At 40.4% G+C, this 23,672-nt stretch overlaps 1 protein-coding gene across 2 annotated transcripts in view; it reads right to left on the bottom strand.

Moving 5' to 3' along the window:
- Window positions 1–16,650, bottom strand: part of UBE2D1 (ubiquitin conjugating enzyme E2 D1) — a 35,900-nt gene extending 19,250 nt beyond the window's left edge. For both annotated transcript variants that reach the window (XM_082853907.1, XM_082853908.1), the window contains exon 1: window positions 16,436–16,650. In XM_082853907.1, the coding sequence (XP_082710033.1) occupies window positions 16,436–16,459 (24 nt within the window). In that variant the 5' untranslated portion in view covers window positions 16,460–16,650. The remainder of the gene's footprint in view (window positions 1–16,435) is intronic.
- Between the last annotated feature and the right edge of the window lie 7,022 nt (window positions 16,651–23,672).

The raw sequence follows: 23,672 nt of genomic DNA, 5'->3' as shown, positions 1-23,672 counted from the left end.
TTCACAAACATCCCAAGTAATTCTCCAAAGAATGCCCTTGGGTTTTCTAAAACACTTTCAGGAGGTCTGTGAGGTCAAAATTAATTTCATAATAAAACTAAGATATTTGCCTTTTTCACTCTCAATTATCTCATGGGTATACAGTGGAGTTTTCCAGTTTAAGAATATTTGATACTGTAACAGATTGAATGCATGAGCAGATGTGAGAATTCAACTGTCATTTATAAGCCTGACTATAATGAGATCTGAACACGTATAAAACAATGACACTCTACTTTTATTTGTTTTGGAACATACAGTTATCTTTAATAAAAATTTTATTATTTTAATATGCAATGGGTTTATTGTTATTTTTAAATTACTAAATATTTTTAAATTTCTCATATGGTAAATATTAATACATATAGCCTATACAAACAAAAGCTCTTTGAGGCACTCAATACTTTTAATATAAGGGGGTCCCGAGACCAAAAAGTTTGAGAACCATTAAGTCAGGTCTAGCCTGCGTACTTGGATGTTCCCTGTACATGACTAAAGTTTTCTGACCTTCATAATTTTCCTTCTCTAAAAATAACCTTCCTTCTAACTCCCTGTGCCCAAATTTTATCCATTCTCCTTAACAGTGGCTGTCTTCTCAATGACCACTTCAAAAATATGAGTTTTGGAGTCAGACCTGGCCTTGCTACTGACCCTTACTAGCTATGTGACCTTGGGCAACTCACTTAACCTCTTGCTCAAATGCCTCATATGGGAACATCACTGGAAGAACTATACTGAGAATTAAATGAAAACACATAAGTGAAGTAACTAACTTAATACCTGGCCTATATAATAGATGCTCAAGAAATTCTAATTTCCTCCTTCCCTTTCCTCTTCTACCAGAATATTATTTTAAAACTAAGACTTTTTTGCATTTTATTCATGAATTCCTCCACAATACTTAGAACAATGCCTTTCATATAAGGTGCTTGATATTGTTTGAGTTAAACAATATAATTTAAGGAATAGCTTGATACAACCCCTATGGAGAACAGTACGGAGGTTCCTTAAAAAACTAAAAATAGAACTACCATATGATCCAGCAATCCCAATCCTGGGCATACATCCAGAGAAAACCATAATTCAAAAAGAGTCATGTACCACAATGTTCATTGCAGCTCTATTTACAATAGCCAGGACATGGAAGCAACCTAAATGTCCATCAACAGACGAATGGATAAAGAAGATGTGGTATATATATACAATGGAATATTACTCGGCCATAAAAAGGGATGAAATTGTGCCATTTGCAGAGATGTGGATGGACCTAGAGACTGTCATACAGAGTGAAGTTAAGTCAGAAAGAGAAAAACAAATATCCTATATTAATGCACATGTGTGGTATCTAGAAAAATGGTACAGAACTTACTTGCAAAACAGAAATAGAGACACAGGTGTAGAGAACAAACATATGAATACCAAGGGGAGAAGGCAGGGTGGGATGGATTGGGAGATTGAGATTGACATATATACACTACTATGTATGAAATAGATAACTAATGAGAACCAACTATACAGCACAGGGAACTCTACTCAGTGCTCTATGGTGACCTAAATGGGAAGGAAATCCAACAAAGAGGGGATATATGTATACGTATAGCTGATTCACTTTGCTGTACAGCAGAAACTAACACAACATTGTAAAGCAACTGTATTCCAATTAAAAAAAAAAAGGGAAGAGCGTGATCAGCAGAGCATAGATACCTCAAATTTCTATTTTTTAGAAATGCAGGGGCTTTCCTGGTGGCACAGTGGTTGAGAATCTGCCTGCCCATGCGGGGGACACGGGTTCGAGCTCTGGTCTGGGAAGATCTCACATGCCGCGGAGCAACTAAGCCCGTGCACCACAACTACTGAGTCTGCGCTCTAGAGCTTGCGAGCCACAACTACTGAGCCTGTGCACCATAACTAATGAAGCCCATACACCACAACGAACAGTAGCTCTTGCTCGCCGCAACTAGAGAAAGCCCACGCACAGCAACGAAGACCAATGCAGCCAAAAATAAATAAATAAAATAAATTTATTTTTAAAAATGTAAATGATTAGATTTGGCAATAGAATCAGAATTAATTACTCCCCTATGCAGATATGCGGACTGCATATAATAAAAAAAATCTTAATAACAGGTGTTGAGAGAATAGTGCAGGTCACTTAAAAAAGACTGGGTGGCCTTTTAAATAACATATAATAACATCTAGAAATGAACCTCAAAAGAATATTAATCATTAAGGTATCAAAAACACATGCCACTGCCACAACTATTTTCAATTTACAGAATGTATGATATTCTAGCAAAGTGTCCAAAGCCACACAAAATTCTTGTGAGTCTTTTTTGTTGTGGTTCTTCTGATTTAGGAGACCGCAAAACTCTAAATATGCCATCCTTATTGTTTATTTAAGATGCTGCTGACCTACTTTCAGGACGTAGCTTTGGGCTGCTTTTCCAAGAGGAGTTAGGGGTTTGTGCTGAGCTGACTTAGTCTCAAAGTTAAGCTGTCTTCCAAACACTGGCAATCCTTGGTGACAGAGCTACGCATACTCAGAGCTGCAGTCTGTGGCATGGACTGAGTTTTTTTTTTTCTTACTTGTTCCAAGCTCAATTTAACCAGCTGAACTAATTATAGCAGGAGTTTGTTTATTAAGCACTTCCACATCCTTTCTAATAGGGATCATGACTCTGATTTTATACTCTCGTCCCAACTCCAATGTTTTAAACATTTATTTTTAATGGTATAAGATTATGATAGTAATAAAAATCCTCACAAGTCACTAGTCAGGCACATTTGTTGATGATTGAACTGGGGCATGAAATTCAAGGAGAACTCATTTGTGGAAAAAAGTAACTTTATAAGATATATTGGGTTGGCCAAAAAGTTCGTTCGGTTAGTGAATACATTGTTCAATAAAGTTCTTCATGAAAATGAAAAACATGCCTTTTATTTTTACTTCAAACTGAATGAACTTTTTGGCCAACCCAACAGTTTAAAAGATATAGGTTACAAGTAGTTGTGCCTCCAAGAAAATACATATAAGAGTAGCTACGAGCCTCAAGGGTCACCTTCTGAATGTGTTCATTAAAGTTTAGATCACTCAAGGGAGCCCTAGAAAGAAAGTTTCTCCTAGGACAGAAGTGTGATCTAGGAAGGAACTGGTATAAAATATCTTGACTGACACAAACTACTTTCTTTCTTTTTTGTTAAATTAATAAACTACTTTCTAAATAAAAAATAAACTCAAATATGAAACATTAAAAGGTTGTAAGAGCTGGGAAATTCTGAAAAGCCACATGGATTGCCTCAGAGTTTCTTTCTTACTCCACCCCTTTAAACTTGTGGCGCACCACAGTAATCGAACACAAATAACCCTCGTTTTACAAACGAGGATTGCTGGAGCATAGAAAAAGATCATGTTTTATTTACTTATTTATTTTAATTAATTTATTCATTTATTTTTGGCTGCATCGGGTCTTCATTGCTGGGCGCATGCGGGCTTTCTCTAGGTGCGGAGAGCGGGGCCTACTCTTCGTTGGGGTGCGCGGGCTTCTCATTGCAGTGACTTCTCTTGTTGCGGAGCACGAGCTCTAGGCACGCGGGCTTCAGTAGTTGTGGCACACGGGCTCATTAGTTGTGGCTCGCAGGCTCTAGAGCGCAGGCTCAGTAGTTGTGGCGCATGGGCTTAGCTGCTCCATGGCATGTGGGATCTTCCCGGACCAGGGCTCGAACCCGTGTCCCCTACATTGGCAGGCTGATTCTTAACCACTGTGCTACCAGGGGAGTCCCAAGGTCATGTTTTTGGTTTTGTTTTTTTTATAATTTGCCAGTTATTACAAGCAGCACTCAGGGCTGCTGCATTTGCCCCACAGGCCATGTGTGCCAACTCCAAGGGGCGCCATTCACATAGATTTCAATGTGAGTGGTGCTCCCTGGGGCTCTACAAAGCTCCATTACAGAAAATTGCACATTTTAAAAATGGACAACATATCCTTTAAACCCAATTTAGGATATTATCACTGTTTTGAATAAACAAATAGCACTTCTGATGTAGAAGCAAAAGTGATGGTGTGTGACATCTGAGTGGTACCATGAGCACTTATTTTAACTTCATCAATGTGCTGAAAATGGAAAGAAAATGGCAAACTTGGAATTCAAAAATTAAAAGTGAACACAGTGACATTCTAGTGGAGGGAAAAGGAAAAATTTTTTCAATAGGTGGTGCTAGGTCAACTGGGTATCCATATAGAAAAAGAAAAAAAGGGACTTCCCTGGTAGTGCAGGGTATCCATATGGCCAACAAGCATACGGGAAGGGCCGCAGCTTCATTAGTCATCAAGGAAATGCAAATTAAAACCAAAATACAATGTCATTACAACCTCCAAAGGTGAAAATTTAAAAAGAAGAAAAGTACAAATGTTGACAAAGATGTGAAGCTACTGGAACTCTCATATGTCACTGGTGGAAGAGGAAAAATCTGACAGTAATCATTAAAGGTGAACATGACCCAGCAATTCTACTGCCAGTTACACAGGGAGAAATCATATAATGTAAAAGATCGCTATCAAATAATGAGACTAGTTATAACTCCATATATGAAAAGAACTCGTTATAGTAAACAACGCTGTGTGTATACATGTATTTTGTATATCTTTCAATTTCATTTCCGGTGGCTTTTTAAATTGAAAATTGAAATACATAGTTTTAACTTCTGTCTTCTCCTTTTAAACAAAGTAAGCTTAAAACAAACCAATCTTATACTTAAACATAGACCATGCAATAAATATCATCAATATGGTGAAAGTATGCCCCCAGATAGTCTGTATCAATGAAGCAGTTTTCTATTCCAATCTGACACTCATAAAAATACTAATTAAATTTCAAAATAAAAATACAAGATACAATAATGAAAGGCAGATTATAAGATATTGTCCCTATCTAGATAGTGTCCCTAGACTGGCACTATGAGTCCACAAAAACATGTACTTAAGGAATTTATATAGCCTTACATGGCTAAGCACCTCTAGTCTAGTTCAGATTTCTATATCGAACTAGACACAAAGAAAAGTACTGAGAGGCCTGAAACTGAATTTTAAATTGGCACAGATGGCATGTTTATAACATCCCCACAATATGCTGAGTGTTCTCCATAAAACCAAACTAGACACAGTCCCTGCCTCTAGGGGACTTAAAATCTAAAAGTAGATGAGGCAGCCTAATTCAAAGAAAGTAAACAAATAAAAGGAAACAAAGAAGGGAATGTAAGAGCAGAGAGGCCTGCATTAATCTCTCAGCTCCCCGAAGGGTAACAGGCCAATCTGAACAGTGGAGAAGGAAAGCTAACAAGTCAGTTTCCTTATTTACCATCATACTTAATATGACACTATGCAGTAAATATTCTCTAAAAAATTGTACTGACCAGACTGAAAATGCTTTGTTGTTCTCTAGTTTCAACATTCAGAAAGTCTAAATCTCCATAATGTAATAGATGTAATATTTAATGTAATAGATGTAATATATACCCCACTGGGTGTGTGTAAAGGACATTAAACAGCCCATGCATAGTGACTGATTTACAGTCCAAAATCTAAATTACTGAATCCAAAGCACATGAAAGCATTATTTCAAAAATCCTGGCTCAACAGGCAATTAATTAATGTGACACAACCATCTTTATATCAACACTTCTAAAACAAGACAGTGATTCTTACTGGATTGCATTTTTTATGTTGTCTCTAAAGGGATATATGAGCTATAACTGGTTTGTCTGTAAACAAACACTTCATGGGCTTATAATTCAGACTCTGATCTCCTTATCCAGTTGACTAGAGCTATTTCAATAGGGAGATGTCAAACAATTCTCAGAAATGTCTCTGACTACAGAACCCCTCTAAACCCTTGAATTAAAATATCTTTATTTTAAACTGTGAAGATTCTTTCCTGAAGACTTCAAAATGCTGATGACATCCAATTAATTAAGTTATAGGAACCAAATTCACTTCAGTAAACTGGTCCTGGCTGCTTCGCTGTCTCTTTGGATCAGGTATCTCTGGCAAAGGCTGTTTATTAAAAATAATGATGATAATGCAGCCAAATTCCACACAACAGGAAGATGATGAAGAAAGCAATGACACTATTGACTTTGCCACATCAAAGTAATATTTATTAAATTTGAACTATAAAGAGCACAATTTAGAATAAATGTTTGAGGTCAGGTTAGGGACATTATCTACCCAATATCTCAGATCTGAAACCACTTTCCCCCATGCTCTCTAGAGCAACCATAATATGACTTTCAATTTCCCAAAATGCTACCTTGCCTGTAATTTAAAACATGGCTTCCTTTTAAAGGGAAGACTCAACAACCTCCCTTTATATGTAATATTTCCATCATAGGAATTACATAAATAAAAATATATTTTAGACAAATCCAAGGTATCCCAGTAAAAAATTGTATTTGAATCTACTTTATGAAGTATTATGGTAAAAATGCACTTATTCCAGGAACCCAAACTCTAAACCTTGAGATCACCATGATTCCTTCTTCCCTTCATGCCCCATTGTCTATACGAATCAGTACCAAGTTGTTTAGATTCTCCTTTAGTCCAGATCCTCCCACTGAAAGGGTTCTAGAAGGAGGCCCATCCTATAGAAAAACTGAGGTCCAAAGGGCAGAAGAGTTGGAGAAAAGCCAGAGGAGAGACATTTCAGGATAAGAAGCCAAAGGTTTGAACCAGGGAGACACTATTAAAGAACTGGTCAGTAGATGGAGGGGTCTGAAGAGACTGCCCAGATTACTGAGCCTTAGAGATTTGACTTGCAAGGCCAAGCAGGGGGAGGTACGGTGGGTCAGACCAATTCAAAAAGGCCAGGTGGTACAAACACCCACAATTTTCCTCACATACCCCCTTTTCCAAATGCCCTCTGCCACCAGGCTGGCTCAGACCCTCCTGGACCTCATTTGAACAAGTGTAATGCTGTCTTAACTAACCTGCTGTCCTCCTACTTCTCTACCAACACACTGTGGTCAAAATCATCTTCTTGAAGTACCATGTCAAACCCTTTCAATGTTTTTCCATTAGCCTTAATAGAAGATTTATAAATCCTTAAAATGGTTTCCAGGATCTGACTGCTCTCTAGCCCCACACTTTCCCCCAACATTCTCTGCACCAGTCACAGTGACTTTCAATTCCCCCAAATGCTGTCTCGTCTCTAGTTTCAAACATGACTTCCTTTTAGATAGAAGACTCCTAATCACCACCCCCCTCAACTTTCACTTTCATGTCTCATCTTAAACATCATTTCCTTAGGGCGGCTTTCCTTGAACCCTCCAAAGGGTCCCTGCTATATTCCCATGGCACTCTTGTACTTCCCTTTTCGTGATGTACTACAAATCTATAACTACAAACAGTAAAGAATCTTGTGTTCTATGAGGGCAAGAATGTATACCTAGCAATAGGATTAAGAATGTTTCTTCTTTACTCAAAAATCTTCAATGGCAACCCCCAACTCCTGCATTAAGTACACATTTGTCAGCATGAGTCTTCAAGGCCCTCCACAGTATGAACTTTTATGGTCTAATATTTTCTGAATGCTTCCCAAAAGCATGATTATCTGTTCCCTTCCAAATAAGCCATGTACTTTCCAGTGCCTTCATTTCTGTAGCTTCCTCTATGGACCTAGCTTCCCTGTCTTAAAAAATGCTATTCTTCCAAATATGCCATTCTTCCAAACCTATATCCAATTCCACCTTTTCCGTATAATTTTTCCTAATTTCCCCCAAATATATTTGGCCTCTCCCACCTTTGACTCCCCTCCTGCTCAAATGTTGTATTTTCCTTATGGTACTTTCCTAAGTCTACCTAGTTGTTATGGTACATCTCATATCCTTACTAGTTTAAAATTTCTTAGATAATGTTGGTTATACCTTGCTTTTCCATATATCTCCTTATCACATTTTGTATATGCCTTATATACATAAGGTGCTCTATAAGTGCATTAACTTGAATCTAAAAAATCTACTACATGTAAAGCAGTTGTGTAAGGCAGCTGTCTAAATATGTGGATAAAATAATCTTTTAAGTACAAAAGATACCTTTGAAACAGATGGATGCTAAATGGAATTAGAAAAGCTCATTATGTTACCCATACAAAAACAGAAATACATCTTATTTGCATCTCAAATAAATGCTCTTTAATCAAAAAGTAATATATCTTTAGAGACTCATTCATCTTTTATTATACATTAAGATGCCCACATTTATTTCAATTCTGACAATTTAAAATAAATATAATTTTAACTCAAGTTTCATGCAGCAGTAGAGCACAGTGTCACTGCTCAATATTTATTTTTGTGACCATTTTTGCTGTTTGCTGGACAAAAGGAAAACAGCAAATAACACTATTTAGATGTGCTTAAAATTGTAAGTCAGAAAAGACCACAGAAGTTATCTAGTTCAACTAATTACATTTCTAGATAAAGAAAATAAAGACTATGAGTTTCTTGGCCAAGGTCACAAAGCCAAAGCCAGGACACAGGCTCAGACCATCTGACTTCCACTCCAGCACTCCTCCCACTCCAAAACAATACTCACCTCAAGGCTGTAATAACTAGAGCACATTATTTTCAGTTGACATTGGAGCCAACAATACTCCCGTACTGAATGAAGGACATCTGCACATTTTCAGTCATGTTCAAGAGAAACAAAAGTGTGACAAATGAAGAAATGAAAAGGAATTCTTATTATCTTTTCCCAGGAGCCTTCTTTCTTATAAATGGTTAGAAATGAACACTACTTCACAAGCTTTGAGAGGGTCTGTGTTCAAAGACACTCTGAAAGGCGAGAAAAACATGATAGGAAATTACATACATAATAGAATTTTGACACACGATGGAACATGCAACAAAACATTTTAAATGCTACATTATCAAAAGTTACTATTTATTTCATAGTAACCAAGAAAGATGGTGCTTCAGGGAAAAAGAAAAAAGGTAGCAGCTTATTTCTCAAAACCCACTTAAAACACAAACCTATCTACCAATATGTACTAAATATTTACCTTCTTACAGTTCTATCCCTAATAACTGGCACATAGTAGGTACTTAATAAGTATTTTCATAATAAAGTAATTAATCTCTCTTAGTATCACCCAGTACTATTCTTGAATACTGCAGTTGTACATCAGTGACTATAAAATGCTGCTACTTGTAGCAGAAAACAATGAGTATTGACAGTTTGTATCAAACAGAAACGTTCTAAGACTAGAACATTTTACAATGTGTGTGAATCTATATCTGTGTATGTGTGCTTGTATGTATGTATATAGGTTCATTTGTTTTCTCTCTATATACATATGTACACATATATGTATATGACATGTATTTTTGACAATAGTGATTTTACCTAAAGATCTTATGCTATGGGACAGTGATTTTCAAACTTTCCTTACAGCAAGTCATAATAAGAAAAACATTATATACCACAACCTAGTACACATAACACATACACGCACAGGAATACATATACATAACTAAAACAAAGATTTCATGAAACAACACCATTACTATACCCAAAGCACTAATGTTTTCTATTCCATTTTTTAAAATGCAGTTTGTGTCCCCCTAAACTGATTTTGTCACCCCTGCTCTGAAAGCTCATAAAAGTGCGAGAAGACACTAAAACATTGGCAAGGTGTAAATGTCTTAGTTTGGCATTCATTACTTAAACATAGCCTAGGCTGTACAGACACCAAACGGACACTGGCAAAATGAAGACTAGAAATTATTGAACATTGTTCATTGAAAAGCTATGCTGAAAACCGGAAGGACATTATCATTGTGTAAGTAAAAAACAGAGACCACATTCTGGGCCATAAAACAAGCCTCAAAAATTTTAAAGGAGTCAATAACAGATATTCTGATCACAATGGAATTAAATTAGAAATCAATAACAGAAAGCTCTGTAAAATCCCAATTATTTAGGAAATAAATAATATATTTTTAAATAACTCAAGAATCGAAAAAGAAAACAAAAGGGAAATTAGAAAATATTTTTAACTAAATGAAGATGAAAATACAACACATCAAAACTTGGGGGAAGCAAAAATACCAGCAAGAGTTTTACTAGTTTATGGGACTTCCCTGGTGGCGCAGTGGTTAAGAATCCACCTGCCAATGTAGGGAATACAGGTTCAAGCCCTGGTCCAGGAAGATACCACATGCCGTGGAGCAACTAAGCCCGTGTGCCACAACTACTGAGCCCGTGTGCTGCAACTACTGAAGCCCGCGTGCTCTAGGGTCCGGTGCCGCAACAAGAGAAGCCACCGCAATAAGAAGCCTGTGCACCGCAACGAAGAGTAGCCCCAGCTCGCTGCAACTAGAAAAAGCCCACACACAGCAATGAAGACCCAACTCAGCCAATAATTAATTTATTTATTTAAAAAAATAGTTCAATCAACATACATTAAAAAAAAAAAGTTTTACTGGTTTAGAGAAGAACAATGAGCCCAGGCCACCAAGTCTGCTGGGTTACCTCTAGAGCAATCCAAACTACTCACAAAAGGAGGGTGGCCACCTGGAGTGAGAACCATCAGGTTAATTTTACTGCGAATAAAGTTTAAGGTGAACAAACCCCCCACCTCACCCCAGTTAGAAAGGCCTTCCTAAATCTGAAAGAAGACTAGGAATCTAATAACAATCTGCTGTCAGTGAAGGAGAAGAGCCACGCAAACAGGGATAATATGAATACAGAACAGTGGGGGAAACATCCAGAAAGAGGAAAGACAGGAAGCTGCAGAGCATAGTGTGATCCAACGGGCAGTGCTAGATGGAGTTTTTCAGGATGGTTTCTTCCCCATACTACGGGCAACTCCTGGAACATAGGAGCCTCGTACTACTGTCTAATGTATGTAACTGAACCTTCACAGATTCATCCCAAGACCAAATTAAATGCAGAAAAAACCCTCAGCTTCTCAGAGGCCATCTAGATCAAAGCAGGCCAGAATCAGAACCTGTTTGGCCTTCATTTGTTCTGAGGTGGTCTGCGGACCCCTCCAATCCTGAAACCCTGCAAATCTGGGTTATATTATATATTCCAGTATTTTTTAATCCAGCATACAGGGTTAAGAGGAGAGAGGACAAGTATCTCAATACTTAATTTTTTAATTACACATAGCATCAGTTTACCCACTTTTTAAAAAAGGGGTGGGGGGAGCTAATACATTACAGACAACCATTAACTCAGTTTGATGCAAAGTACTATGCTGATCATTTTGATTAGCGGTGCTCATTAAATACATTTCCTACATGTATTTCAGAGAACCAAAATGAATAAGGATGCTATTCTGCTTTGCTGGAAGCGATCCCACATCCTGCTAGGTTTGGTTTTTATAACATGTGCCTGGCTTCCTAAAGCAGGCATAAACAGCCTTATTAGATCTATGCTATTTATTTCCACAGAGAAGAAACCTCAGAACTTTTAAACTAGGATTGGTTATCTAATCTTTTTACACCTTGGTTGTGATAAAGGAAGAAAAATATATGATCTTGGCGGCAAAAGGAAGACTGAATTTAATTACAAAGATTTAAAAGCAGAAAAATGCATACAGTGGCTTTTTAGAAAAAGAACACTTTCTTCCTTTCATCTCGAGGCAAACCATTTATCTACTAAGAAGCATGAATAGTGTGTTCTTTTTAAAATGTTTTTAGAAGTCATATCCTTTTTTACTGAAGGAACCTGGAGTCTTAGACTTAATCTTGTAATCTGAAAGTCTTTCTAATATATCTGTGTAATCTGAACTGTTGACTACTATTCAAAGCCATTATAGGAACTAAATAGCTAGATCAATTCGTAAACCATTTTCTCAAATGAAAACCTCACAATGAAATGATACTTTTGACAGAACATTTATGAATTACACCAATTTTTCTAAATCCTTTTGGAGGAGAAACATTTTAAGTGATGGAATAAAGATGAACAAAGTTACATTATTCTTTTACCATGTTAACCGGTCTAGTGCACATTACCTCAGAGCAAAAACTTACAATGCATAATCAACAAGCTGAGTGATGCATCAGTGAAAATGATTAAATATGCCAAGGTCTTAATTATAATACCACATTACATTTGTACAGAATATTCCAGTTTGCAAAACACTTACATCCATAAACTCATTTGACTCTATGTCCTTCAGTTTAAGTACAATAGATAGAAGATGTGAGTCTACCTGGATATACTGAAATAGTTAAAAGCAGGGACTCTGGAGCCAACTGTCTGGTTTGGGCTCTTAGTGCTGCCACTTACAATTACAAAATGTGATTCTGAGTACATTACTCAACATCTTTATGCCTTAGTTTTATCATCTGTAAAATGGGGATAATAATTGTTTCTACCTCTTGGGCCCACTAATGATTAAATCAATTAATATATGTCAAGCACTTAATACAGTATCTAGCACAGAGGAACCATTATATATTATACATGCTGGTTGTACTTATCAGCAGCTGTATGGATAGGGAAACAAGCTGGTAAGTCACAGAGCCAGCAACAGAAACCAGAGCTTCTTCTCCCATCTGATGCTCCATCCACAAAGGGCTGGGGTTTTTTTTCTGTTTGTTTTTTTGAAGTATCCTAAGGTTTTCTAGACTGACATAAAATAGTTTAATGCGGAAGTGTACAAATCAAAAAATTCAACAGTTCAGAATACTTATAAAGTATTTTAATTTATATATACATTTTAAGTTAAATTGACTATTAAAAATACAAATATTCCATTTTGGCAGCAGAACTATATACTGAGGAATAGTCATCTGTGTTGCTATATTTGCAAAACAAAACTCAAATCTAGACGGAAATATACTAAGATGATAACTGTGTTAGAATTTCCTTTCCTTTTTTTTCCCTTTCTGGTTTTCAAGACATTCAGTATTGTGATATAACATTCATAATTAAAAAAAATTATTTCCAGGGACTTCCCTGATGGCGCAGTGGTTAAGAATCTGTCTGCCAACACAGGGGACATGGGTTCAAGCCCTGGTCCGGGAAGATCCCACATGCCACGTAGCAACTAAGCCCGTGCACCACAACTATTGAGCCTGCACTCTAGAGCCTGCGAGCCACGACTACTTAAGCCCATGCGCCTAGAGCCCGTGCTCCACAACAAGAGAAGCCACCACAATGAGAAGGCCACGTGCCCAACAAAGAGTAGCCCCTGCTCGCCGCAACTAGAGAAAGCCCACGCGCAGCAATGAAGACCCAATGCAGCCAAAATTTAATTAATTAAAAAAATGATTTCCAAAAAAAGTTTACCAAGGTATGAAAATAGTATTCATAGAATAAACACTTCAAAATTAATTCTAGAAAATAATAAATGTCCAGCTGAAAAACTGCCCTCTTTTTTCAGACATGTTTTAGGGGATCTTTCCTCAGACTTTGTTCAAATTTTTTCCCTTTAGTGATTCAGGTGACTGTGACAACATCTTCCATTGTGTCTAAAAATAGGGCATGGGTGTGTAAATTTATGAGCCGAAATGCAAAACTGGCATTGGATGTCTAAATCAGAGTATTAAATCATTTAGCATACTCTAGCATAAAAATATATTCTGAGCACTCATATCCACATGCTTTGTATATTCATACAATTTTAATTCAACTATCTTTAATCTTTTCAGACGAAGTGAAGTTATGAACTTTTAAAAACATGCCAAATCACTTAAGATATTAACCTGGACAAAGCACTCCACTCCAAACCTCAAGCTCCTTCTCTAATAAGGAGAGTAGACTAGAATGTCAGTCAGTGGTTCACAACCTTCTTTCCACCCCAGCGCATCTGTGGGATTCAACATCTCTCCATTTACAGCAGTGGGGACAGTCTGAAAATGTCCCACAGGTGATTCTGATACACTACCTTATAACAGGAGTCCCCAGCCCCCAGGGGCGGACTGGATACTGGTCCATGGCCTGTTAGGAACCAGGCTGCACAGCAGGAGGTGAGCAGTGGGCCAGCGAGCGAAGCTTCATCTGCGGCTCCCCATCGCTCGCATTGCAGCCTGAACCATCCCCCCCATCGCTCGCATTACCACCCCCCATAGAAAAACTGTCTTCCACAAAACCGGTCCCTGGTGCCAAAAAGGTTGGGGACCACTGTCTGTAAGCTATTCCCCTGCCCTCCACCCCACTCCACTCCTGCAGAGTTCTTTAAGGTTCTGCACAGTTCTAAAGCTTGCCACTGTAGGTACACGAAAATCACAACCCAATGACCTGGAAGGTACCTGACAGTGTTACTTTATTACATTTTAAAAGACAGGCCGAAAGTTAATTATGCGTATTCTTTTGTTGAAGCACGCAAGATTCAAAAAGAATCTGTAAACTGATGATATCAAAGGCAGCTTTTAACTTAACTGTTCATATGGCAAACAGCACAGCTCCCCTGGAATTTGCTTCTAGTCAAGGAGGTAGGTAAAGAAAGAGGAAAAGTGGGGAATCAAATAAAATGCCTCCTGAAGTTGAAAGAATGGCTGGAAAAGAGATTTGTACAAGTTAACTTTTCTGATAACAGAGAAGAAAAGCCAAAGACTGATATGCAGAGATGAGATATTATGTGATCCCAAATTTTTCTTTTTTTTTTACAGACAACTCTGTTATAAACTAATAATAACCAATAGCTACTAAAAATATGATTTTCATATATGCCATATTATAAATATAAGCCAAATATATTGGCTTAGCATGGTGATTGATAATTGCCCAGTATATTTACAAATAGTGTCAATTTTCTTTGAATGCTTACTTACTGTGGACAAATTCTGCGGTATTTAAAAGCTACTGGATGTGCGAAGTCTTGTGAAAAATTCTCACGACTAGGGAAGAAGGAAATGGAATCTTAAGACTTCCTTGCAAAAATGTGTTTACCTCAAATGTGAGCCAACATTACATCATCATTAATAAGTACACAAGACATGGCAAAGATGCTGAGTGTGGCTTCAAAATTAGTATTTTCTACATGAAAAAAATGTGTAATTGCATTATCTTCAAATCAGAAAACACATTAATCAATAAATGCTGATGATTAGCTATGTGTATTGTAGTGAGAGGAACCTTAAAAGGCACGAAAAAATAACAGTATTTCACAGATTTAGTATTTGACCTCTCCCCCACCCCCGGCAAACCGGCTGGGTCTGAAAGTTGCTGTCCTCTGTACCAGAAGATGACACCAAGGGTAACTGAGAATACAATGTATACATCTCTATCACTGCTCTGTGGATTCATGCCTGAAAAAGTTGACACAAATTTTTGGTAGGATTTCTTTTGAAATTCTTTGCAAAACATGCTGTCCACTGTTGGCTTAACTTGCTGAACGCACTACCCATTAAAAAAAACAAATTCTCAGTGTTCTCCACATGAACCATAACAGTAAAAACCTAAAACTTGTGTCAGTGAACAGACGTGATAACCCAAAAAGAAATAAAAGTGAAGAGAAAGAAAATGCCCCAACCTCAGTTTTGTAAGATGTTCACATTAGAGACTGTAGCAATAAACATTATGCAAGAGAAGATAATTCCTAACACTGAGTTGGGATGGATAAATATTTGTTTAATGAACATACACATTTCTTCCTCATTCTATAGCCATGTGTCAAAGCATCAAACAATTTAATTTGTGGCCGTTTCTGTTGTGTCACAAACTTTACATATAAGTTTATCACGAGGGGAAAAAAAACCTGCTTGGCTTGACTCACGATGAATCACAGCCAAGAGGTCATCTTGTTGTGTATCAGCAACTATGTTTTCACTACAGGTATGTGACCTAAAGTGGCAGCAGGAGAGGCACCAAAATAGAAGAGGCAGGAGGTTTCTCCTGGTTTCTCGGCCCCAAAAGAGCTTTTCCACCCCATTCGGGCATCTGAGCAACAGCCAACCGCAGAGGAGAGAAAGAACAAACCCAACAGCTCCGCGGAGGAAGGCTGCAGGCCCAGACCCTCCCGGGAGCCCGGGGAGGCAAGCACATAAAGAGGACGGGCTTAAGAAACAGCGTGGAGAAAGCAGCATGACAAGGGCCAAAACTAGCCGGTGTAGGGCAAAATCCAGCAGTGACCGAGCAGCACAGACTGCGGGAAGGTCTGGAGACCAAGGAAGCTCTCCAGCCCGGGCTCGGGGCTCAGCTCCGGCGCGAGCGCACAGCGGGCCCCCTGCCTCCAACAAACCTCCAGCACACGGGACCTACCGCTGCTCCCACCTCACCTGTCGGGTGCCCGCTGGCCCCGCCGGCGTCTCTGCCCCCGGTCCCCGCCCCGGCCCATCCTCCCTTCACGTTCCCTCGCGGCGCGTCTCTAGGGTCCACCGCCGGGGTCAGCGTGGGCAGGGGGCCGAAGCCCGCCCCGCCGCCCCAGGCCTGGCCCCGGCACTCACTTTCTGAATCCGCTTCAGCGCCATGGGTCAGGGAGGGCGGCTGGGATACCGGCCGGCTGGGGTCGGCTGCGGGGCTCGGGGGCGTGGGGTCGTCGCGGGCCCGGCTCGCCGGCTCCTCGGCTGGCTCAGCCGGGTGAATCCCCAGCTCGCCGCTCTCTGGCTCGCTCTGGGTGCCGATGCCTGTTCCTAGGGCGCCCGAGCGCGAGTGTGCGCGAGTATGCGGGCGGGGACGCCGGCGAGACTCTTTTGTTTCCGCTTTTGCTTCTGGGAAGGAGCCTGCGCCCGCCCCGCCCCGCCGGGCACACTGGGAAGTGTAGTTTCTGTGCCCTGCTCGGCCGCCGCCCCGGGCCGGGCTGGTTACTCACCGCTGACCTCGACTCACAGCGTGGGCTCAGAGCTGCCGGCTCTGGAGTTGGTCCCTGCCATTGGATTTTGATCCAGGTACTGAACCTGGAGTTCCCAATCTGTAAAATGAGGATAACAAATTAGCTCGAAAAACATGTACCGGATTCGAATATGTGCTACAGCTCGTCTTGTTATTTTTATCTTTACAGATTTCACTGTTCTCAAATACATGAATTGCCTAAATTTCTCACACATGCACAGACTCATTCCAGTTATGACGCCTTACTTACCTCCTTAGTTTCTGTTTCAAAAGGCGCCTCTTCTGTCCGACGCTAATCTCGCATGCCTGCTCCTCCTTGGAACTGTGAATTCTGAGCTTCGTCCTCACTCTTGTCTCCTTCTTTTCCGTTGGCAGTACAATGCCTGCTCAATCCACATAGTCTGCTCGCACTCCTCACTCCCCCAATTCTTATGAACTTGTGTGCTCATTAAAACTTGCCTTCTGCTTTCAGCAGCAGAATTCGGTTTTCACCAAAGTTGAGCCTGAGCTTCTAATTCCCGAATCCAATTCACTCCTTTTCCTCTGTGATGTTTTTGACCCATTTGATTGCTGGCTACCCTTTCGCTTTTCAAAACGCTCACCGCCTCCCGCTTCCGGAGCACCAGGGTGGTTGGCTCTTCTACTTCTCTGACTTACTCTTTTCTGTTACCAGCTCCTCTTCTCAAGAGTTAGAGTGCCCTGGAGTTCCAATCCCTGATCTCTCACCATCACTATCTTCCTAGAAAGTAGACTTCGTGTCCTCCCATGTCCTGGGAGGCCACCCAGCATGGCTGGAGGAGCTTGGGCTTTGTAGATTGACCCCCTATCCTGGAGTGGAATCCCAACTCTGACCCCTACCACTGTGTGACCGTGTAGCTACATAAACTCTCTAAGCCTCAGTTTCCTCATGTCCAAAGTGATAATAATCTCTAGATATGTTATTGTAAGAATTCACTGATATTAATGTAATGTGCCAAACACAGTACCTAATATGCTGAAAGTGCTGTATAACAATTATTTCCTTATTTGTTTTTATCTATATGATGATGCCTTTAAAATCTGTCTTTCCAACCAAACTGTCACCCCAGTTTCAGCCTTTTATGTCCAAAAGTCTACTGGACATGTGCAACTTCCTCCCCTGTGGCCAGGAATCAGAATGTGTTACCAGGTGAGGGCTGAAGGGAAAGCTTTTCAGGAAGTCCAGAACAATAGCTACCATAGCATTCTAAAGGCTTACAAAGAGCAAGGAGCAAAAATCCATTCATGTAACTTAAAAGAAAATGTCTAGGGAAATAGGATCGTGAAAGAATGGTAGAAATAATTAATGGAATCTGAAACTTAATTTAGAAGCCTGTCATTCCCCCTCCCCGCCCTTCCACCCAAAATAAACAAAAACTAAAACTGGTCTGGAGCCTGGCTACTCTCTTACTTTCCTTTCCCTGAGGTCTCGCTTCTCTCCGCACGCTGGCCTGCCCTCCTTTTTCCAGCTCCCGCCTTAACTTCTCTTGTACAAGGCATGAGCTCCCACCACCCTTAGCCCACTTTTTGACACTCTTCAAGCAACTGCTCCTGCTGCTAAATGGCCAAGCCTTTTGGTACTCCCTATTTATCTCCCTAAAAGGAAGAATTCCATTGACACAACTCATCTTTTTACTCCAGGCTATACATTTTCAGCTAGTGAGCAAAGTATATGTAGATTGACTTGGGTTAGTTGGCCACCCATGGTCAAATCAGCTGTGGGAAGTTTGAAGTACTGTGGGGCAAAGAGGTTTCTGAAACACACCAGCAAGGTCATATCATCCTGTAGAGAGGTGTATTGGGGCCAGCTTGATGCACCATCTTTGTGCTCCAGAAAGTGGGGCCCTACCCCAAACATTGCTCTTCCTTTTTATAGGGCAAGCATGAGAGTGTCCTTGTAAATAGGGGAGAAGTAGTCTGAGCTTGGGCATCAGCTGCTTTGGGGAGTTGCATTCCCAAGCTGATAGCATTTGGATAGTATCATGTAGGAAGTGAGGCCATGCTTAGCTGCTCCCACTACGGGGAAGCACTAGTTGCAGGTAGCTCATTACCAGGAAGCCCAGAAAAAAACCTCCAGGGTCATTAAGTGGACAGTTCTGATAGGACAGTCCATCATCACTCCGTAGATAACAAAAACACACACTTAACGCAGAGGCTACAATCAGGGCAATTTCATTCAAAAGGCCCGGACACTGGCATTAATTTCTCCCTCTTCCAGGTTATCCTACATACTGCTAGAAGATGCAGTAGTCAAATCACTCCATTGCTTAAAAACCTCTATTGGTTTGTATCATGGAAGTCCAATGCCTCAGCTTACTGCAAAATACCCATCCCAATTTGTCCCTAAATGCCTCCTTTCCGACTTTAGCTCACACATTATAGTTAATTAATGTCACATGTCTTTGCACAATGCATTCTCTCTGCATAGAACGACCTCCCACCCTGCACCTGACAAACCCAACTCAAATGATACAGACTTTGTGAGAGGGATTGCGCTTCTTTCAGAAACTCATATTTGAGGATATGGAGCAGCCATTCTCAGCACTTGGAATACAGAATGGTCGCTGGATGATGTTAATCAGGAAAAAGAATGGTCCAGGGGAAGAAGTTCAATTAAGTAATTAAGACATTTGGAGAAGTCTCTGGAGAGGTTCGCTGACCAAGTAAAAGAGGTGACTGAAGAGCTTCTTGGGACCAGGTGGAGTGTGCTGAGTCTTTGACAGACTCAAAGCAACCATCTGGGCAGTTTATGAAGACCCTGGAGAAACTGACACACTGATCTGGCCAGAAATTTTCAGAGTAGAGTGAAAAGGAAGGGTTCGATGAAAAGATTCAGGCATTCCTGGTGAGTGTGGCATGATGGAGCAGGGCATGTGTCAGGACTCTGGAGTCTGTAGTCGCTGAACTTGGCCCTGGCTGAGTGAGGTGAGCAGAGAGGCCACCCTGCTAGGAATACCATCACCAGCTCTGCTCTCTCTGGAACAGAAGTTACCTGTTTCTCAGGTACTGCTGGGAACAGTCGCTGATAGCCAGTTTTGCTTCTCTTCCACCTGTTCTCTATATAAACATGTTTGTCTTTGCAACTATAAGAGCTCCTTTTGGTTTTCTCTTTGTGCCTCTTTGTGGCTGTGCTGTCAAAAGCCTTCGTAGAGGGCCTCCCCACTCAAATGCTCCCAGTTATTTTGAGCTGTGGGTGCTTTTTGGGGCTGATGAGAGCTCTCATTTGTCCTGGGACAGTTCTGGGCATATAGGCCACCATGGTCTTCAGATACAGGAGGGCCTTTTCCCCTTTGATTCTACTGTCCCATAACTGTAAAACCAGAATCACCAGGGGTCAAAACCCAGTCAGGAGAGTTGGGACGGCTCAGAGCAGGTGTTTGGCACACACGTAGTTCAAGCATTCTTCCTTTTAAAGTATTTCCAGAATAGCTGTCTGGCTTGTTGGCTCACAGATTCTAACCTTACCCCCTCCCCGACTAACTCTGTCCCGCTACCCGCCAGAAGATTCAAGGGGACCATTCCCAGGCTGGGGCCTGTGTGTGAAGCATGAATTTCCTTGTCCCCAAGTAAATCTCCATAGGGTTAGAACCCAGTGTTGAGGTAGCTTCTGCTTGAAACTAGGCCAGAACCATGGTTTAAGAAGGGCACAGAGCAGACAGCCTCAAAGGTTGTACAACCAACCATAAACTTTTCAGGAGGTACTTCCCTTAAGGGCGTTTTCTGTTATGTGTACCCTTCTAGGGCCTACATTTCCTTCACAAGTGTTTCTGTCTATTTTGTAGCCTATTTTTTAAACGGTTAATTAAAACCAATTTCGAGCACTGAACAGCAAGCAGAATGTTTGAACATTTTTTGGTTTCTGTTTGTTTGATGAGGTATGAGAAGGAAATGCCTTCTGTGGTTCCAGTCATAATCTATTTTAATAAAGTTTTGAGCAGCCCTGGTGTATTAGGTAGGACTCTCCAGAGAAACAGAACCAATAGGGTATACAGTACATAGATATGTAGGAGGAGATTATTATGAGGATTGGCTTACATGGTTACGGAGGCTGAAATATGCCATGATATGGCGCCTGCAAGCTGGAGAACCAGGAAAACCAGTGGTGACATTCAGTCCAAGTCCGAAGGTCTGAAAACTAGGGAAGCCTATGATGTAACTTCCAGTCTGAGGCCAAAGGCCTGAGAAAGAGGAGGGAAAGAGGGGGATGCTGGTGTAAGTCCTGGAGTCTCAAGGCCCCCAAACCCGGGGCTCCTGTGTCCTCCTATGTGCAAGGGCAGGAGAAAATGGATATCCAAGCTCGAGAAGAGAGGGAGAGAATTTGCCCTTCCCCAGCCTTTTCGTTCTATTTGGGCCCTCAACGGATTGGATGACGCCCGCCCACATTGGGGAGGGTGGATCTTCTTTACTCAGTCTAGTGGTCACTGCCACACACACACCCAGCTATCTGGGCCTCCATTAGTCCAGTCAAGTGGACACCTAAAATTAACCACATCTGGGTATCTAGAACTCTTCTTAAACAGAGCAACTGAGTCATCTCATTCTTTAGCACAGTGCCCAGCAGACGTCCAGTCTGAGGCAGAGTGGTGTTTCACTGAAGTCCCAGAAGTTTGGACTGGGATTGTGGAAGGTAGGACAAGAAGGGGGTGAGGGCAGATGAGTGGTTGAGGCTCTAGGCCTGGCGCCTCTCACCCCCAAAAGTAATTGGAGCAGTTCAGTATGTATCTGTTTTTCTAAACTGTCTTGAGTGGACTTGGGTAAGTTTCCTCATATAAAAGTTGGTTTAATAACACCTACCTCATATAATGAAATGAGGTAATGCACTGATGCGCTTAGCACAGTGAGGGGATCATGGCGCTTTTCAGAAAAATGTTATCTGCTATTGTTTGGATTCTACTTTAGAGTTTGTTAGAAGAATGGTTTCTAGTACTTGAAAATCACTCACTTGGCCCTCATTTAGAAAATGTTTTGATAAGTTATACAAATATACATGAATTCGTTTGTATAAATTTTTTTTAAAGAAGTAACAATGACAATACAGCAGTCTCCCCTCATGTTTTCTTCTCTAAAATGAAAAAAAAAAATTTCTGTAAGAAAATGTCACTAATCAACTCGGTTCAAACTTTTAATGTAAAAAAGATTACATCAGGGACTTCCCTGGTGGTCCAGCGGCTAACTCCCAATGCAGGGGGCCCCGGTTCGATCCCTGGTCAGGGAACTAGATCCCACATGCTGCAACTAAAAAGATCCCGGGTGCCACAACTAAGAGCTGGTGCAGCCAAGTAAGTAAGTAAATAAATAAATATTAAAAAAGAAAAAGATTAAGGCAGTGATAGTCCTAGAGCAGAAAGCTATATGTAGAGAGAATTTTACTCCCTGATTAGATGTGTTCTATACTTTTGCAGAGTTCTTCCTTCTCAGATCTCTCTCTCTTTTTTTTTTTCTTCTCAATTCCATTTAACAGTTTTCTCCTATGCCAGGAAATCTCTTGCTTCTCCACAAGTATGTTCAGAAACTTAGTTCCTTCATTCTTTGATATGACTTGTCATATTAGGCTATGATATAAATATTCTGGATGGAGCCTTTCAACTCCACCCCCATGCTTCATTGCTCTGAGAATTTTTGCTCTATTTTACAACAGTTGCACATTTTCCATTTGATATTACCATATAATAGTAAAGACTATTCTTTAGAGGCAATAAACGACTACCCTGCTCTGTAAATTCTCTAAGTAATCCAGGACAGTATATGACAATTTACTGAGAAAGAGGAATGTTAGTAATTTTGCTCCCCAGTTTAAACAATATTAAGCATGTTAATGCTTTAAAAGTTGTTGAACAAGTCTACATGATACAGCCTTTCAGCAAACAAACTCATTCCCAAGTGCCATGAATCATGGCTAGATGTGCTTTTCTGCAAAGCCTAGCAGGATCTAATTATGGGCAGTAAATGCAGAGCCAACTGCATAATCAATTTAAAGCTGCAAGGACTCCAAAAATCAATCTGTCCAAGAAGACCATATATATACCTATATATATGTATATATATATGTGTATGTATATATTTATATGTATATATGTGTGTGTGTGTATATATATATATATATACTTCTGCCCTGTGAAAGGCAGAAAGGAGATTACTTCTGACTGCCAAGGGGAGTTTGGTGGTTGGGCTCACCCTGGGCAAAAAGGTATAAAGTGTGTGTTCCTAATTCCTTTCTGTACTTCTTTCTCCTTTTCAGAAACTTTCCTCCACAATATACTTCTCCTATCTTCCTTCCTCTTTCCTTCTCTTTTTCCTTCCCTCCCCTGCACCTAGGACTGCAAGAGAGACTTTGCTTAACCCTAAGGTTGATAAATGTAGCACTGCTTAGCCTTTAAAAATCCATGCCTTCTGGACATATACAGACTGCCAAATGTAAAATAGATAGCTAATGGGAAGCAGCCGCATAGCACAGGGAGATCAGCTCGGTGCTTTGTGACCACGTAGAGGGGTGGGATAGGGAAGGTGGGAGGGAGACGCAAGAGGGAGGAGATATGGGGATATATGTATATGTATAGCTGATTCACTTTGTTATACAGCAGAAACTAACACACCATTGTAAAGCAATTATACTCCAATAAAGGTGTTAAAAAAAAAAAATCCATGCCTTCAACCTTAAAAAAGAAGGAAATCCTGACACATGGAAGAATCTTGAGGACATTATGCTAAGTGAAATAAGCCAGTCACAAAAAGAGAAATACTACGTGATTCCACTTATATGAGGTATCAATTTCATAGAAACAGAAAGTAGAATAGTGGTTTCCAGGGGATAGGGAGCCTAAGAGGCGGGGGGAA

This window comes from Leucopleurus acutus, assembly GCF_964270905.1.
Source record: "Leucopleurus acutus genome assembly, chromosome: 14".
In the NCBI taxonomy this organism is placed as follows: domain Eukaryota; kingdom Metazoa; phylum Chordata; class Mammalia; order Artiodactyla; family Delphinidae; genus Leucopleurus; species Leucopleurus acutus.
This window is presented reverse-complemented; position numbering and strand designations above follow the sequence as displayed.